Source organism: Grampus griseus (genome assembly GCF_964374135.1).
Source record: "Grampus griseus genome assembly, chromosome: 6".
Classification (NCBI taxonomy): Eukaryota; Metazoa; Chordata; class Mammalia; order Artiodactyla; family Delphinidae; genus Grampus; species Grampus griseus.
Genome location: NC_139000.1, coordinates 68,967,612 through 68,981,552, shown reverse-complemented (window position 1 = coordinate 68,981,552; position 13,941 = coordinate 68,967,612). Strand labels below are relative to the sequence as shown.

The 13,941-nt window shown below is 42.0% G+C and overlaps 1 protein-coding gene across 2 annotated transcripts in view; it reads left to right on the top strand.

Annotated features, from left to right (window-relative positions):
- Window positions 1-4,483: 4,483 nt before the first annotated feature.
- MLLT3 (MLLT3 super elongation complex subunit) overlaps window positions 4,484-13,941 on the top strand; it is a 268,120-nt gene continuing 258,662 nt past the window's right edge. Inside the window, exons 1-2 of one of the 2 annotated variants that reach the window (XM_082656015.1) lie at window positions 4,484-4,730; window positions 6,112-6,292. In XM_082656015.1, coding sequence (XP_082512141.1) covers window positions 4,719-4,730; window positions 6,112-6,292 — 193 coding nt within the window. In that variant the 5' untranslated portion in view covers window positions 4,484-4,718. Of the gene's footprint in view, window positions 4,731-5,118; window positions 5,182-6,111; window positions 6,293-13,941 lie in introns of those variants that run through there. The other variant, XM_082656016.1, reaches the window with a different exon arrangement.

Here is a 13,941-nt window from a genome sequence, read left to right as displayed (position 1 = left end):
ATCAAGGAAAAAGAAATTAGACCTTGGCTGCTGTTGCAAAAAAGATATTACTCCCCTTCCACCTTATTTTAAGTATTAAAAGGTAGAATTGAGGGCAATGCCCCTGGGCTTCTAATCTTGTGCCACTCTTTTTCTTGTCCTTGGGCTGTTCGTGTCAAATTTGTATGCTGCTTGCTTATGTGTGACACACATCTCTATCCCAAATGTAGGCATTATAAAAATTTTAAAAAGATATGGTTTTGGTAAAACATTTCCCTTGGGTCATAAACTCTGACAGCAGGAACCCTGTCATTCTTATATTCTTAGAGATTAACTCTGTGCATGGCACATGGAATAGGAGAAATATCATTTTGGTGAGTGAATGTATGGGTGAAATACACAGAAAAAGTGCACTATTATGGAAAAAGATCCTTAATTATTCTGAGTCTAATATTTGCAAGATGTTTGGTTATGTCTGTCCCATTATCTGTTTTTTATCCATGCATATTCTTCCTTTTCCCCCAAAATCCAGAGAGCAAAGAATGAGCAATGGTTAATTTTAATTGATTTGATTATTTGAGTTTGTACATCAGTAATCTATCACAAGTAAGTAAAATTCTATTGAGAAGCAACCACTGCTCCTTGACACCCTAATTACTCTTTAAAGGAGTTATATTGTGCTAGAAACATCCAAACTGGCCTCAACTTCTAACTAAACAAACCAATTGCAAATAAAAGGACTGGAGCCAAAATGATGGTGTAGGGCAGTGGCAATGGTGGTGGCAATGCTTAGGAGTTAATATCCATCCCAGACACCGTCTTCTTTTATTCTTCATCAAGCATTTTATTCGATATGATGGTGTCAATTGCTTTTCTTTTCTGCTCCTCAAAACTAACCCTATGTTGCTTCACACTGTGCTAAGTACTACAGTATGAATTTTGGTAAGATAATTGCTTTTTGTATAAATAAATGGTTTTATCCTCATCACTTCCATTTAATTTTTTTTTTTGTATTTAGAACTGAAAAAATTTGTCTCAAAATTTATTTGCAAACTCCTTTTTATAATTAAAAAAAATACTTTCTATAATTACATTGTCAAGTACCCAAAAAGTTGTTTCACATTTGTACCTCACTTAAAGTGCAAGGATCTTCAGATGTGCTGGGTACAAAATTAATCTGCTGTTATTTCTGTTTTGAATCCTTTTAATTAATAGCTTGTTAGAATAGGCTATAAATAATATATCGAAAGACTGGCATAAATTCCTTTGCCCAAAAGTTGAATCTACATTATTCATGGTTGTGTTATCTTTCCTTTTTTCCCCCTCCTTGTCCTTTTGTTGCAAAGAGGTCACGTAAGGACGTCCGTGGAAGGGCTCTGTGCGCCATCTACTGACGAAATCTATATTTCCAGTGTCTGGAGAAAGAAAAGAATTAACACCTCCGGTTTTTAAAGCAGTCTCTGAGAAAGGAGGAATAATGGGAAAAGACCTTCTCTGACTCTCTGGCTTATTGGTGACTCCCATAATAAATCCGAATTCAGCAAATACATAATTCAGAAAGGAGACATCAGTCCCTCAGCGCGAGTACGAGTTATAGAGAGAATCCCAAGACATCCCGGTTGGCATTGGAAGAAGTTAGCCAAAACCTGAAGTCAACTCAAACGAAGAATAGATTGGTATTTTTTCATCTGTGTGCTAAGCTAGACTCGCTGCCTAATGGTTGCCACTTTATAAGAAATGGCTTTATTTTTTTTAAATTTTTATTGGAGTAGAGTTGATTTACAATGTGTTAGTTTCCTGTACAGCAAAGTGAATCAGTTATACATATACATATATCTGCTCTTTTTTATATTCTTTTCCCATATAGGTCATTACAGAGTACTGAGTAGAGTTCCCTGTGCTATACAGTAGGTCCTTATTAGTTATCTACTTTATATATAGTAGTGTGTATATGTCAATCCCAATCTCCCAATTTATCCCTCCGCCCTGCTTTCCCCCCTCGTAGTAAGTCAGAGAAAGACAAATATCATATGGTATCGCTTATATGTGGAACCTCATTTGCTTTTCAGCAGTCACTTTCAGTGTCTTGCCTGAAAGGAAGGTGTCCCGTAGGAATGGTAAGCCATGTGGCAGGTCTTTTCAGGGAGGGGGCTTTATCTGGCACCCCTAAATCATGGCATACAGGAAGTTCCTACTTTATTCTTCCCCGCACAAGGCCATGTAAGATGGTAAGAATGCAGTGGAAAAGGGGGAATTTTCCAGGTTTAATTCAGAAGGAACAAAGCACAAGTGGCCCCAGAGCAGGGACCTTTCCAGCCCCACCCCATCATGATACACTTCACCAGCTTGGGCAGAAACAGGAAGTAGGTGAGGGCAACACAGAGCCCTGTGAATGTGACCAGGGCACCAAAGAAATGGCTTTATTAATGGCACATCCAGATAACCATCAGTTTCCTATCTTATTATTCCAAAGGACTTCTCTCCAGTTTGATTATTTTATTTAAAAATTAAATAATGCATAGCGAGTAGGTCCATCCTTCACATAGATCCTAACACATAGCTCGTCAATGTGTATGTAAACTTAGTCCTTATACACACAGACACAACTACACATACACCTACAAGATGACACGCATCAATGTACATGTGGGTCAGCTGCAAAATCTAAGCTCTTGGACTTGGGTTAAAATGTTTCTATCTTCAACTGTTCTCTCCATTATATACTAAATTCAGTAAAAGGGTGGGAGGAATTGGAGTCCACAGGTAAAAGAAGCTTTCTTGGTTGTAGGTGGGAGGGAGAGAGCAGAGTATCAGTTTTAGGGCTTCAAACCGCTTCAATCGGAGGCTTGCACTGGAAATTAAAATTGGCCCGAAGCGGTCCGATGTGATGTGGGTTATCTTCGCGTGAGCAGCTGGGAGAACTGACAAATTAACGTCGAGGATCCCGGATACCCTAGCTAACCTCCTTCCCGCTATATCGCTCTCTTTAATCCAAGGGCCCATACAACTTGCTTTCGTGGTTTGAAGAAAGACAAAACGAAAAGAAGAAAGCAAGAAAGTTGAGCCAAAAAATAAAAGAGAGGCAAGTAAAGAGGGAAGGCAGGGAGAAGAGAATGGAGCCAAGAGAAAGAGTCAGAAAGAAGTTGGGAGGTAGGAAAAAGGGGAGAAAAGGAAGAAGATAAAGAGAGCAAAAAAGGAATGAGGGCAAAGAAGATGCAAGGATCCTTCTTTAACGAACCGAAGTTACACACATATTTCACTTTCAAATCAGTTGTCTAGATCTTATCCGTTTCCTTTCTAAAGGTTGTCTGTGTTGCTAAAGGAAGCTAGTCAGTACTCCTACCCCGCCCCACGCGTGGCTGCGCTGTTCTGTCCCCGGTCACCGAGACCAAGTACAACCCGAGTGGAAACCTTTGCAGGAGCGCGACTCTGGGAACACTCCTGCGACTGGTTATCACCCGGGAGCCTAACAGGATTAATACCCAGAGATGGATTACGTTGGCTGTCACCAATACGCCTAAAGATTATAATCCAATTTATGCACATTACAGCCAGTGTTAACTTTATCTGCTATTTTAAGACTCCCAGTTGCCCCGCGCGTCCTTAGAGGACAATTTGCCACGTTCTTATGCAACCCAGCAGGCTGTCAGGAGTGGGAGCCTCCCCCAGAAAACTCCCAACCTGGTCCCCGAGGGTCTGCACCCAGCACTCCCAGGTATCTCGCTTTCACCTGGGCATCAATTTGTGGTGCATCCCAGCCGGGGATTACCAACGCGGGAGGCGTTCCCTGGGAAGAAACTAGCCTTCTAGTTTCTCTCTCTTGTTCATTTCATTTTAAAATTTTCGGTGGCGGTGGCAGTGGCAGAAGGGCGGGGGTGAGTGGATGGGGAAGGGGGCCAGGGAATTGTTGCCGGTTATAACCGTCTCAGCGACTGCTTTTAGATGCTTGTTTGTAAGGGTGGCATTTCTCTCGCTCTGTCTTTAAATAAGTTTGTTTGGGTGTGAGTTCTTGCCTTTTCAGCACAAAACCATAAAAAGACGTGGTGGAAAGTGAAAGAAAGCCCCCTCCCTCCCCCGAGCGTGCTAACTAACGCCAAAGACTTGATTTAACACCCCTTCTCCGGCGGCTGGGGGCTCTAGGCAGTGGCTACATTCCAGCAGTTTTAATCCGTTTTTTATTGTAGGGCGAGAGGAGTTTACACAGGGTCTGGGATGGCTCCCCAGCTGGCCGCTCTCCCTACTCCAGCGCCCCTTCCCCGCCCTTCTCCCTACTTCCCCCCACCCCCCAGCAGGAACCTGTTACTTTAAGCGAGGCGTTCCAGTGTGGCGGTGCGGGCTGCCGGGGTTTCGGGTGGGTGGCCGGTGATTGGCTCTTTCGAGCTCCCCCTGGCTCGCTCGCTCTGCCTCCCCGCCCGCTCCGCCCCGCCCGCGCGCCCTCCCTCCGCCCCGTGAGGCTCGGAGCCCCGGTGTCAGGCGCCACGGCGCATGCTCCGGAATCTCATCCTCTGGCCCTGGAGCTGCTGCTGCTGCTGCTGCTTTTGCTTTTGGGGCTGAGTTTAATAAGCGAGCGAGCGAGCGAGCAAGCGAACGCGGGGGGAAAAAGGCAGAGAATGTCCGCCATCTACCCTCCGCTCCTGGGCGCGCTCTCATTCATAGCAGCCTCTTCATGAATTACAGCTGAGGGGGGCGGGGGAGGGGGGTACCACACAACACCCCAGCAAACCTCCGGGCCCCCAGGCATGGCTAGCTCGGTAAGTACATACAAAAATAATAATAAAAGACCCCCACCCCCCGCCTTTCCTCCCTCGCCCTGCGCCGCCGCCGCCGCAGCCCAGACAGCGCCAGCGCTCCGCGGTTCCAATTAGAGAAAGGTTGGTACGGCTTGCAGGGAGCTGCTGCCTCTCCCTCAGCCTCCGCTCCCCTCCCTCCCTCCCCCCCCCGGCGCGCGCACACACACACACACACACATACACACTCACACACTAACACACACTCGCCCCTCCACCCCCCGCGCCTCCCTCCTCGCCTCTCTTTGCAATCGCAAGAAGCGCACTCTCGCTCACACGCGCGCACTCACACACACACTCACACACGGTGGAAGGAGGCGAATAATAACTCAGCCATATTTCAGCTGCCGCCGCCGCCGGGAGCCGCGGGCACAGTCCGGGGACGCGGCGAGCAGCCTCGCCGGCCGCTACGATGGTGCGTTCTCCGCGGCGCGCGAGTGTGAGCTGGAGTGTGCGGGCTGACAGCGGCGGGGCCGCACGCAACTTTGCCCCCGCGCCGGGCTGTGCGCAGTCGGGGCTCGGCGGCTGTCCGTCCGCCGCCCTGCCTTTCCGAATTTCATTTTTTGGGGGAGGTGGGAGGTACTTTGGGGCCACTTTGGCTCTTGGAAGTGTGTTGCGGGGGCTCTCTTAGGCTGGCCTCGCCGATCGCGTGGGGCTTTTCGCTGGGGGGGGGGGGTGCGGGGTGCCTTAAGTTATGGACGCCTCGGCGTGTTTTCCTGCGGGCGTGTGTGTGTGCGTGCGTGTGTGTGTGTGACGACGTCTCACTTTTGTTGTGCACGAACCCCGTGGTAAGAGCACGGGAGTTTGTGCCCATCGGCGGAGGCTGCCTGTAGTTTCCATTCCGCCTGGCACAGCGCTCCACACGCACGCACACACACACGTACACAAAGACTTCCTCGGCGTGTGCCTGTCGCCGCGGCACTTTCGGGGTGGGGGCTCGCCAGAACCCCCCTCGGGAGTCCCAGTTACCTCCCCTCCCACGCCGGGCAACCGCCCGGGCATCGCCTCCTAATTGTCTCTAATTTGTTTCCGATGCATTCGTTGTCGTGCTTGTAGTGGATGAGCGTGCTCGCCCCTCTTTACCCCCCAACAACCAGACCCCTCTTCCCGATCGGGGGTAACATTCCGTTACAATCCCGGCGGGTGTGGATGCGGGCCCGGGGGCGTGTATTTGGGGGTGTGGGGTGTGCGCGCCCACGCGCGTGAAACGTGGATGCAGAGGGCACCGCCGTTTCCTTTTATGTGCGTTTCAAGAAGGAGGAAAAAAAATGTCAGGCGCAATGTTCAGTGTCGAACGGTCGCCTTCCTGTTGTTCACGGCTGTCTCTCCTTCCCCCTGCCCGCAGTGTGCCGTGCAGGTGAAGCTGGAGCTGGGGCACCGCGCCCAGGTGAGGAAAAAACCCACCGTGGAAGGCTTCACCCACGACTGGATGGTGTTCGTGCGCGGGCCGGAGCACAGTAACATACAGCACTTTGTGGAGAAAGTCGTCTTCCACTTGCACGAAAGCTTTCCTAGGCCAAAAAGAGGTAGGGCTCGAATACAAAAGGAGCTTGATAAAAAATGTCTTTGCTGGAGGAGGAAACAATCGCTTGGCCCGGGCGGTCCCCCTGCCCCTCTCCCCGCCCCCCGCGTCGCGCTCGCTGGCGTAGCTCGGGACCGGGGTGCGCGGCGCCGCGCTGGCCAGGTCCCCGCTCCCGCCCGCGCGCGCGCCACTTCGGCTCCGTGAAAGTCACCGCAGAGAAAGGACTGTCAGGTGTCGAGTGTTTATTCATCCCAAGCCAGCCCTCACCGGTCCTCTGGGGTTAGCCGCGGGTTCTGCGGGGAAGGTGCAATTAGTAGTTGGGTTTGGAGGCGTGGGGAGCGGGGCTGGAGGGAATAAACAGCTTGCGCCTTTTTTTTTTAAACCTGGAGAAATTGAGATTTACCTGTGTTGTTAGCAGAGGATGCATGGGATGTACTTATTGTTCCCTCTTGAGAAGTCGCCTGTCTTTAGGGTCTTCTCTGCCTTCTTCCCTGTGTATGAGGCTTTAGGTACCAGTTGTCATAGACGTTTCTTTTTGTGGGTTAGCCACCCCGACCTCCCACTGTCAGGATTTTATGTTCGGTTTGGGGGGGGCACTTACTGGTCCCTGGCTCCCCGATGGCACTTGGTTGCTCATTCGATTTTGAGCAGCGTTCAGAAGTGTCTGCCCCATGTGATCTGCAGGGAAGAGTCCCTGCAAAGGTCGAAGCTAAGTTTCAGAGCAACGGTGTTGTCTTGCCTTCTGCTTCATTCCTTCCTCACCTTGGTTTTTAGCCTTGGTGTCTGGTTTGCATAATTCTGCTCAGCCTCTGCGGTCCCAAACATTTTCCATAAAGGACAGTTTTGAAAAAAGAGGAACAGAGTGTTATTTTACAAGAAATTTAAAGAGGGTTTGAGAAATCTCCATTTCTGTTCCCTTCAGCCTCTGGAAAGCTACTGTCTGGTTGTTTTAGTTGGATTAGTGGAGGTAACAGTACAAATACAATAAGGTGCTTTGTTTGTGAGCAGGTTTATTTATCTAAGTCGACACAATGGTTACTAGTTATCTTCCATTTGATCCGTAATCTTTATTGGCATCTAGAACTCCTGCAGTTTCTTAGCTTAACATCATAATAAATCCATCTGCTTAGAGCTACGTGGAAATTATTGAACATTCAGGGGCTTGAATAAAGAAAGGAGAAATGCTCTGTGCCTTAGAGGTGGCAGAGGTTTATGTTAATGCTTATTTTTGTTTCCAGAGCTCTTGTAATGGGACTTAGGATTGTATGTTTTGCCTATAGTGGTTTGTTTTATAGCTGCTCTTGAAAACTCAAACAGTTGAATTTGATGTGCTTTGCTGGATGGTTAATAAATGAATCCACCATCTAATAGAGGGGTAGGGGTATATGCATGGTCTATCGGAAATAACATTTAGATTTTGTTAGCATTTTATATCGGAATATAGCCAGAGATATTATACTTAAATTTTCCTCCGAACTGTAATGAAGATGAGTATTGTCAAGTTTCTGTCATTATGTGAGGTTAGGTCTGATGCTTTTTGGAATCTCGCTTTCCCTTTTCCATGTGTCCATAGAGCCACAGCAGAGGAGTTTAAACAAAAGAAACCACCTTCTAAGATCCTTTGTACACACTGTTACAACTACTTGCTGTTGTACATTTCAAGGTGAAATACCCTTAACAACAACAACAACAAAAGCAATATTTATTATGTTAGGAAAAACTAAGCCAGCTGGCCGAAGATGTAGCTTTTAAGATAACTTTGTTTAGGCACCTTAACAATCAACAAATTGGCATTATGAAATTAAAGATGATCAACCTCTCCATATTTCACCACTGTTTCTCTGCTTCAGTGGGTGTGTGTGGTGACGTTTCCTTTTATTTCCCATACTTAATGATTTTCTGTCCAGCCTGAGGGTACCTGAGAGTGCTGTCTGTACAGTCCACACCTGGGAGTTTTGTTGCTAGGTGTGGTAAGTGGCTTGATAACACTGATGTCTTCTCAGACGCCTCTAGTGAGAGATGTCTGCTTGTTGGTTGGGCTCTTCAATTTTTATTCTCAACTGTGGAGTTTCTTTATGTAGCCTATAAGCCATTGTTTCAAAATGTTTATTTTTGGATTTTTATTTGTATGTGTGCTTCCCATGATGTGACAAGTCCTGGGAAAAATGCCAGCTTACATAGCCCAGGAGAGACCTTGTCATACTGTAATTACACATGATTCAGATTGCAAGAGAAGGTTTCTCTGTTCATTGGGAATAGTTAGTTGTAAATTAAGGTAACACCAAACATTCCACCTAATCCTGGGACTTATTTTTTGGCTTATAAGGTCTTTCGAAATGATAAGAATAAATACAGAATAAGAATGCCAGGCATTTCTAAGTCTACTTCCATACTTTTTTAAGGTGTTATATTTTTGATATTATGGACTATAAACAGGAGGATTGCAAATGGGAGAAACTGCAAAAATGGTTTTGTGAAAAATCTGAGTTACAAGAAATGCACATACTGTAAACTGTAAATGGCTATTAATAATGACAATTTAAATCACTTTCAATATATACGGTAGTTGATAAACAGAAGTGGGCTTAGATCTGAGGATGAACTGCTCAAGCCACAAAAATGGATGAGTTCTTAGTTTCATAAATCTTTGGTTTGGAAAAGCGAATTGATTTTCAGGTTGATTTCCTTTATTTCACAGTAATATTATGAGAACTTGTAGAGGAGGAAATTACAGTAAGTTCAACTTGTTGCCCAGTGAGAATTATGTATACAACTTCAGAATTGAGCTAATTGGACTTGAATTAATAAGGTTTTATTCTGTCCTAAAGACAGTTTCAATTTAAAACTACTAGCACAAAGTTCTAAAAGAAGATTTTGATGAAATAGTGAAGACTGGAATAGCCATTAGCCATTACAGAATCGGCAGGTCAAACTATAATGCATTTTAAAACTATCTACTTGCAAAAAAAGACTATATTTTATTTATTAGTATCAAAGATTTATAATAGTCTGATATGACTGAAATGCAGTCATATTCAAAACATTTCATTTAAAATATTAATGTTTTCATTTTCAGCATGATGTGAATTTGAGTGAACTTTCTTTCCAATTATTGCCATCCTTACTATTGCAGTCTGTTCCATTGACATTTATTATATGAAATCTGTTGCTTATTATTTTCTGTAAGCTAATTTGGCTACTGGTATGATTTGATAGCTTTTTATTTGTAGCCTTAGTCCTTTGAGTGGGCAGATAAAGCATGATAAATTTACACTTATAACTTTCCTTTGATTTAAGTGTTTGAGCCCAGCTTTACTGTGTAGTTCTGATTTGTGTTAAATAGTTTTCCGAAATAATTTGAATAACTTTTTATCAGGGTATCTAAAATTTGAGGGGTTACTAGTTGAAAATACGATGTGCACCTGAAGTATTTTCTCTCCTGAGGTATTTAAAAGGTTTATGGAAAAAACAAAGATGGGTGACTACTGACACATTCAGTGAGTCTTCTGAGATTTATGTAGAGTTCTGTATGGAATTAAGATGACCAGTGAGAACAGTTTTACAACTTGACATTTTGAAGCAACATAAAGTATAATTCACCAATTAAAAAGCTGAATTGCTGGAGAAAATCTCATGTGCGGTTAGTGAGAATGTAAACTGGGCACGGACATTTTGGAGGGCATTTGGCAAAATCTATTAAGATTTTAAATGTTTATACACATCAGCCCAGCAATTTTACTTATAGGTATTTTCCAACAGATATGGGGTCACAAATCCACAAAGTTACAGCATATTTTTTGTGACTCTATTTTGATAGCAAACATTTGGAAGCAAGCCATAGAAGGGACCTCAACTGGGTACAGTTAGATTATGGTAATCTACTAAAAAAGAGGGTAAATCTATTTGTAGATAAAGAAACATCTTCAAGAGATGGTAGGTGAAATAAGGCAAGTAGCTAAATCACTGTGATCCCATTTAAAAAATGTGTTTATACAGATAAAAAGTATGTGTGTGTATGTGTGTAAATAAATAAATTCTGCATGAATGGGCACCAAACTTTTACTAATAGTTTTCTTTAGTGGATGCTATGGTATTGGTGGTGATGAGGAGTTTTTTTTTTTTGTAGTGTTTGATTTTTTAAAATAAATGTTAATTCTTTACATTTAAAGCATTCCAATGAGCACTTATTACTTTTTAAGATGAAAAAACAAGAGTAAAGTCCCAATATACACTACGCCTTTCAGAGAGGGATTACCACGTAGCTCTCTAAAAGTGACCTTGAACTGTCTTGGGTAGATATCATTGCCCAGTGATAATTAGGGTTAGGAATTTCTATGCAAATTGTATCTATTAATATTGACTGTATTCAAACTTAACCAGAAATAGTTTGAACAAATTACTTATTAATTTGTTTAAAGATAACAACCATCAACCTATTAGGTTAGCACATAAATACTATTTTAATGAAAAATTATTTTCTAAAACATAAAGAAGAGTGAGAAGAGTGGCATCATTTATTTTTGTGTGTGTGTGCAAATCTCTAACATTTTGCTTAATAGAAGACAACTGGGTCTGCTTATGTCTTTTATATTCAGTCTGTTGTGTTATCACACATCATGTAGCCTCTGGAAAACTCCACTGTACACGCAGGAGAGAATGAGAGTAAAAATGGCAAATAGTGTCTTAGAGTTGTTATGAAAATAGCTTTAATTTTGCCAGTTCCTGGAAAAGATTTTGGGCATCCTGGGGTCCCCAGACTTGTTCACGGAGAACCTCTAATATAAAATATTCAACTTACAACTTGGCACAGATAAACTGCCCTGTTATGTGGAAGCTAATTTTCTTTGTAACCATTATTATTGTTGCTAATAAAAATACTTGGGCTTCCTTGGTGGCGCAGTGATTGAGAGTCCGCCTGCCGATGCAGGGGACATGGGTTCGTGCCCCGGTCCGGGGAGATCCCACATGCTGTGGAGCGGCTGGGCCCCTGAGCCATGGCCGCTGAGCCTGCGCGTCCGGAGCCTGTGCTCCGCAACGGGAGAGGCCACACAGTGAGAGGCCCGTGTACCGCAAAAAAAAAAAAAAAACCCATTTCCTGAAAGAGAAAAGATAAATCTTCCAAGGTATTTGCATGGTTAAATTCCAGTGTAACAATTATCTAGTGATTTTTTTTTTTCCTAAAAGGAAAATCCAAACTTGGTTTTACTGGCTATATTTTACAGTTAACATTACTGTCCGTTTTATGGTGCAGAAGCCTTTTACATCTATTATTTTAGGTAACCCTCTGTAGAAGTACCTCTGGGAGGTAGATAGGGCAGGGGGATCCATTGGTTTCATAATTTTTCTTTAAAGATTTTTTGTTCCTTTGTTCTTTGACATTTCCTTCTAATGGTCTTCTATGGATCAACCTTAGCCCTTTAGCTCTTTTCCCGGTCATCTATTACAGATGATCCCCACTACTTAACACAGATTTTACAGTTCTAAGATGTGGAGCTTTTTTTGTTTTTTATCTCTTAGTGACTTAAGTCTTCAAAAGAGAACTTGGAAAGTTTAGATATTTGGCAATGGGGGGGAATTTTTAAACACAATTATAGCAATTATGTAATTAAGCAAGGACTCGATATATTACTGAACTTACTGGACTTTAATCTTTATTGTCCAGACTTTAGGATATTTTTGATCTCTAAAACAATGTTTCACACTGTCCTAATGGAAATACTATAGAATTCTGTGGGTTTTTTCCCCTTGGTTTTTATACTTTCTTTTTGTTTTTATGTTTTTACTACTCAGTGAAGCAGCTAACATGTAGAAGGAGAGGTTCTCTTGTCTCAGTGATACAAATTAATATTCTTTTAAAACATTTTATTTTGTGTGTGTGTGGCCAGAGTGTCTTTACTTCTTTCTTTTCCTCATAATGTATATTTTAATGCTTTAATCTTCTATTCTCTTGTATTTTGTGGTTCTCCTTATTTTGTTTGTAGTGCTGTATTCACTTTTGGGAATATGATTTGTCTGAAAAGAGTTTTTGCATAAATAATTTCCCACTGATGATATTACAGGTACTTGACAAGTTTTTGTTATGTTATAGATCATAGAAATTGAGAAATTACATTGCACAGTTGTACAATTCAGCTTTTATGAAGAATGCAAACATTAATTTTTTTACATGCAAATGAAAATTGTATTTTCTAATTTATACATATGTGTTCACTGTAGAAAAACCAAACCATAGAAATATAAAGAAGGAGTTACCTGAAAATTCTTCATAGATAACCATAATTAATATTTTGGTAGGCATCTTTTTATATTTATGTATACACACAAATATAAATTAACTTTAAATTAACATTAATTCATTCAACAAGTGTTTTTTGGAGCTCCTATTATGTGTCTAGAATACTTCTAGGAGTTGGGGATGAAACACAGATGAGCATTCCTACCCTCATGTTATGTGGTAGGATATCTTTTTAAAGCTGAATTTGATGGTATCACATTAAATATAGATTTATTTATTTGAACATTTATATTGTTCTTAGTTTTAATTTGTTATGAATAATGCTATGATGAACATCCTAGATATTCATTTTAATGGTTTTTCCAATAATTTCCTTATGTATATAGATTTTACATTTTGATATTCATTACCAAACTTCCCTTCAAAAAGATTGTACCAGTTTATACTTCCCTAGGAGTTGGGAGACTGCCCATTTCCCCACGTGGTTGCCAATACTGGGGATTAAAAGATTTTTTTTTTATCTTTGCCAATCTGCTGCATGAAATGATACCTCATTTTTATTTGCACTTATTTGATTAGTAATGCCACATATCTGTATGTGTTTATATATTTACTATTGCTGTTTGTAATATGCTTGTTTTGTGCCCTTTTCGTATTTCTGGAAAAAAAGGGGGGGGGCGTATAGGAAAATACAAAGGGAAGAATGATAGAGCAAACATTCAGATCCCCACTGCCAAGAATGAACAGATGTTTGCATTTTATCATGTTTGATTCCTTGTTGATTTTTAGGGAATCAAGTATTATAGATGTGGCTCGAGTGTTTAAATATTTCCCAACCTTTTCTTCCAATTCTTCAGCCTTTTCCCCATCTATTTATGTACATTTGCACATTTATATTGCTACAGGTAGTAGTATATTGTGTCTTAAAATCTTCATGAAAAGTATCATACCAGGTGAATCTTTTTTTTCAACTGAGATATAACTCATATACCATAATATTCACCCCTTTAAAGTGTAAAATTCAGTGTTTTTTCAATATATTCATAAGATTGTGCAACAATTACTATTTAATTCCAGAACATTTCCTTGAGTAAATAATTTTGCATCTTGCTTTTCCCCCCGTACTCAATATGTTTTTGAACGTTTTGCCATTTCATCTTTAGAGAGCCAACTCATTCCCTTTAATTTTTTCTGCTTAGTATTTTGTTGTAGGAGTATGTTCTATGCTTACTTTTCTGTTCTTCTGTTAAGGACTATATAGGTCATTTTCTGTTCTGTGCAGTGAATATCTTTGTACTTGGTACCTTGTACGAATGAAAAAGATTTTGGATATAGGCCTAGAATACCAGTTGTGTGTGTGTTTCCATTTGCATTAGACATTGTCAGATTGCTCCACAAAGTAGTTGTGACAGTTCATA